Consider the following 5,000-nt stretch of genomic DNA (forward strand, 5'->3'; position numbering starts at 1 on the left):
CATTATCTCCTCTCTTACTCTTTGAAGATATTGCCTTGTCAATGACTAAACTTTCTCATTGTGTCTACTCTTACGAAAGCCTCCTTTATATTGTTCAAATAAAAGACAAGTTCTCTCCTCTCCCTCCTCTCTCTCTCTCTATCTCTCTCTATCTATCTATCTATCTATCTATCTATCTATCTATCTATCTATCTATCTATCTATCTATCTATCTATCTATCTATTCTCTTCTCTTCTTCTCTCTCTCTCTCTCTCTCTCTCTCTCTCTCTCTCTCTCTCTCTCTCTCTCTCTCTCTCTCTCTCTCTCTCTCTCTCTCTCTCTCTCTGTGTCTGTCTCTGTCTCTCTCCTCTTTCTCGATCTTTATCTTCATCTATTTATCTCTCTCTCTCTCTCTCTCTCTCTCTCTCTCTCTCTCTCTCTCTCTCTCTCTCTCTCTCTCTCTCTCTCTCTCTCTCTCTCTCTCTCTCTCTCTCTCTCTCCCTCTCTCCCTCTCTCTCTCTCTCCTCTCTCCCTCTCTCCCTATCTATTCATCTATCTATCTATCTATTCATCTATCTCTTTCTTTCTTTCTTTCTTTCTCTTTCTCTTCTTCTCTCTTTCTTCTTCTCTCTCTCTCTCTCTCTCTCTCTCTCTCTCTCTCTCTCTCTCTCTCTCTCTCTCTCTGTCTCTCGTCTTCTGTCTCTCTCTTTCTCGATCTATCTATTCTATTTATCTCTCTCTCTCTCTCTTCTCTCCTTCTCTTCTCCTTCTCTCTCTCTCTCTCTCTCTCTCTCTCTCTCTCTCTCTCTCTCTCTCTTCCTCTCTCTCTCCTATCTCTTCTCTCTCCTCTCCATTCATCTATCTATCTATCTATCTATCTATCTCTTTCTTTCTTCTCTTTCTTTATCTCTCTTCTTCTTCTTCTTCGTCTTCTTCTTCTCGTTCTTCTTCTTTTTCTTCTTCTCCCTCTCCTCTCCTCTCCTCTCTTCTCGGCCTATCTCATCTATTCTAATCTATCTTAGTCTATCTGCCCATCTATTCATTCTTTCTTCTTCTCTTCTTCTCTTCTCTCTTCTCTCTCTCTCTCTCTCTCTCTCTCTCTCTCTCTCTCTCTCTCTCTCTCTCTCTCCCTCTCTCCCTCTCTCCCCCTCTCCCTCTCTCCCTCTCTCCCTCTCTCCCTCTCTCCCTCTCTCCCTCTCTCCCTCTCTCCCTCCCTCCCTCCCTCTCTCCCTCCCTAGATTCCCAATCTGGAGGCCATGACCCCAGGTGACCACAAGGTACTGTCTGGGGGACCGTGGAGTAATAGGAATATTATGACGTCGAATAGGATTGAATTTTATCTCACCTACAGTACCTACATATAATCATCTCTCACCTATCAATAAATTGGATTTTTTCTGTATAAGTGGAATCTTCTGTGTGGAGATCATCCTATACTGGTTGGGGCCTATGGAATGAGAAAGGTAGATAGATACATAGATAGGTAGATAATAGATAGATAGATAGGTAGGTAGGTAGATAGGTAGGTAGGTAGATAGATAGATACATAGATAGGTAGGTAGGTAGGTAGATAGATAGCTAGGCAAATAGATAAATAAATAGATAGATAGATAGATACATACATAGATAGGTAGGTAGATAGATAGATAGATACATAGATAGATAGATAGATTGACAGATAGATAGATAGGTAGGTAGATGGATAGATAGATTGACAGATAGACAGACATATAGATACATAGATAGATAGATACATAGGTAGATAGATATATAGATAGATCAATAGATATATTGACAGATAGATAGATAGATAGATAAATTGACAGTTAGATAGACAGATCGATAGATACACAGATAGGTAGATAGACAGATACATAGATAGATAGGTAGATAGATATATAGATTGACAGTTAGATGGACAGATAGATAGATACATAAATAGGTAGATAGAAAGATAGACTGGCAGATAGATAGACAAATAGATAGAGACATAGATAGGTAGATAGATAGATGGATTGACAGATAGAAATATAGATGGGTAGATAGATAGATAGACTGTCAGATAGCTAGATAGATTGTCAGATAGATAGATGAGACAGATAGATGTGTAGTGGAACAGAGAGATAGGTGTGTGTGTGTGTGGGGGGGGGGGGGTTGTTTGTTTGTGTGCGTGTGTGTGTGTGTGTGTGTTTGTGTAGGGTCTGGGCGTGTCAGGATAGGGGTGTGTTTGTATCCATGTGCACATGTGTGTTCGCATGTCATTTTGTAAATAATAATAATAATAATAATAATAATAATAATAATAATAATAATAATAATAATAATAATAATAATAATAATAATAATAATAATAATAATAATAATAATAATAATAATAAAAATTGTAACAATAATAATGATAAAAATGATAATAATAATAATAATAATAATAATAATAATAATAATAATAATAATAATAATAATAATAATAATAATAATAATAATAATAATAATAATAATAATAATAATAATAATAATAATAATAATAATAATAATAATAATAATAATAATAACAATAATAATAATAATATGAATAAATAAAAATAAATATCCCGGGAGTATTTGTTGCTACCTAAAAAACGATTAACCATAACCTATTTCTAAACATTTCCCACTTTCTTCTGTCCCTAAACTAGGAAAACGCAAAGATGAAATTGAAAACGTTGTAACTTCATATTTGCTTGCGGTCAACATTCGACCATGGAGATATGTCGCACTGTGCAATACGAGTAGCAAGGATGTCGTATAATGATTTGGTGTGATTACATAACACTTTTGCTCATTCTGGAATCATGAAAACATAATTAGGATGACGTATGATAAACGGGTGAATGTTGAATAAAAAGAAAAAAATGAATAATACTGTTTTATGCATACATATTTCTAACAACCTGTTAACGTTACTTCCAACAACAGATGAGTAAATAATCTAAATTAACAGATGAAGAGATAAATAAACAATTTAAATAATAAAAGAAATAGAGAAATAAAGATAGATAGAACAAAAAATCGCAACTTACGTGGCTAATTTTTTCGTCTTCATCTTTGTGTATTCGACTCTCTCCTTCCTTCACAATTTCACACACAAAAAAACGTTCTCGCTTCATTTATCTCGAAATTTATCCCCAAATCCACGGCACGTACAGCATCGTTGCAAAATTCCTTGCAAGCTGCCGTTTTCTCGGGCACGGCACAACTGACACTTCTTAGCCATAGAGCCAACGAAGGCAATTTATCTGTGGTTTATTGTCTTCAGGATATATAAACATGGCACCAGCGAGTCCAGTGATCTGAGCAAAGCTGCATTTTCAACGGAATTAGGGCCTCTTGTGCCAGTTTCTGTGGTCTGTTGTCTTCAGGGGACATGGCCTTGCATAACGGAGTGATTCGATCAGACCTGCATTTTCCTCTGAATTTTTATGACTGGCATGCGAATTTCCATATATTTGCACCGTCTCCCCCTTCGCCTCTGCCCGCCCTTCCACACCTGCAATCACTTCAACACCTGCCGTCTCTTCATCACCTGAAATCTATCCACAGTACTTTTGAACATGATCACTTCAACACCCTTATCTACACCGTCGACACTCACGCTGTACTCTAATCGCACTGACATCCCATCCTTTGACTAAGGCATTCTAATTTGACCGGCACAACGCGTGGCACGGTATCTGGCACCTGGCACGGACGCGGGTGTGCCAGGGGGACAGCCCGACTTCCGCTCTCGATGTCAACACTAAAAGACCGGACATTGCTCATGATAAGAGTAAAGTGTATCTTTTGTGGGTCTTACGGGAATTTATTTCAGATTCCCCGCCTACGTACGCACACGTTGACATTTATGAATTTCATTTATACATTTGGCTTGGTTTTGTAAAGTTGTGGCATTTCTAGTCATCACTGCACTTTTTCGTCTTGGTTTATAAGAGTTGTGGTATTTTTATTCATCGTTGGATTCACTCATTTGTTTTGGTTTATAAAAGCTGTGGTACTTCTAGTCATCAATGGATTTACTCATTTGATTTGGTCTAATTTCTTTTACCCATTATTGCACTTGTTCATTCGTCTTGGCTTATAAAAGGTGTATTTCTTGCTCATCATTGCATTTACTCACTCTAGTATATAAAAGAAGTGAGAGATAGAGAGAGATAGAGGGGGGAGAGCGAGAGAGAGAAAGCGCGGGAGAGAAAGAGAGAGAGAGAGAGAGAGAGAGAGAGAGAGAGAGAGAGAGAGAGAGAGAGAGAGAGAGAGAGAGAGAGAGAGAGAGAGAGAGAGAGAGAGAGAGAGAGGTAGATAGATAGATAGATAGACAGAGAGAGAGAGAATGAGAACTAACCGATGTTATCATTGAGAAAAAACACCATCAGATTTAGATAATGATACAAATCAATCTTTATATCACACTTGCCGAAACTATATATCACGTAAAAAAAAAATTAGTCCTCTTTATCTTATCATCTCGAGGAAGGGAAATGTTGCGTAATAGACATAGCGGCGAGTAAAGGAAGAATGACTCATTAAGATACTGACTTGGTAAAGGGGTGGTAATGACAGAAAGAGAGAGAGAGAGAGAGAGAGAGAGAGAGAGAGGGAGGGAGAGAGAGAGAGAGAGAGAGAGAGAGAGAGAGAGAGAGAGAGAGAGAGAGAGAGAGAGAGAGAGAGAGAGAGAGAGAGAGAGAGAGAGAGAGAGAGAGAGAGAGAGAGAGAATAAACGAACTAGATAGATAGACATATAGATAGATAAATAGATAGATAGATAGAGAGAACGAGGTAGATAGATCGAGAGAAATAATTAGAGATCGATCGATCGATAGATAGAGATATAGACATATATGGAGAAGACGAAATAGATAGATAGATATATAGATAGATAGATAGATAGATAGATAGATAGAGAGAGAGAGAGAGAGACATAGCGATAGAGAGGGGGGGAGAGAAAATGAAATGAAAGATAGAGAGAAAACAGGGATATTATTATAGC

At 37.7% G+C, this 5,000-nt stretch overlaps 1 protein-coding gene across 8 annotated transcripts in view; it reads right to left on the reverse strand.

Annotated features, from left to right (window-relative positions):
• Window positions 1-5,000, reverse strand: part of LOC113830183 (serine/arginine repetitive matrix protein 2-like) — a 73,054-nt gene that overhangs the window by 37,225 nt on the left and 30,829 nt on the right. For 3 of the 8 annotated variants that reach the window (XM_070119206.1, XM_070119208.1, XM_070119207.1), the window contains exon 2: window positions 3,040-3,549. The exons of 3 other annotated variants lie outside the window; for them this stretch is intronic. In XM_070119206.1, coding sequence (XP_069975307.1) covers window positions 3,040-3,062 — 23 coding nt within the window. In that variant the 5' untranslated portion in view covers window positions 3,063-3,549. Of the gene's footprint in view, window positions 1-3,039; window positions 4,020-5,000 lie in introns of those variants that run through there. 2 more of the 8 variants (XM_070119210.1, XM_070119205.1) reach the window with 2 other exon arrangements.

The sequence above is a fragment of the Penaeus vannamei genome, chromosome 43 (genome assembly GCF_042767895.1).
Source record: "Penaeus vannamei isolate JL-2024 chromosome 43, ASM4276789v1, whole genome shotgun sequence".
Lineage (NCBI taxonomy): Eukaryota > Metazoa > Arthropoda > Malacostraca > Decapoda > Penaeidae > Penaeus > Penaeus vannamei.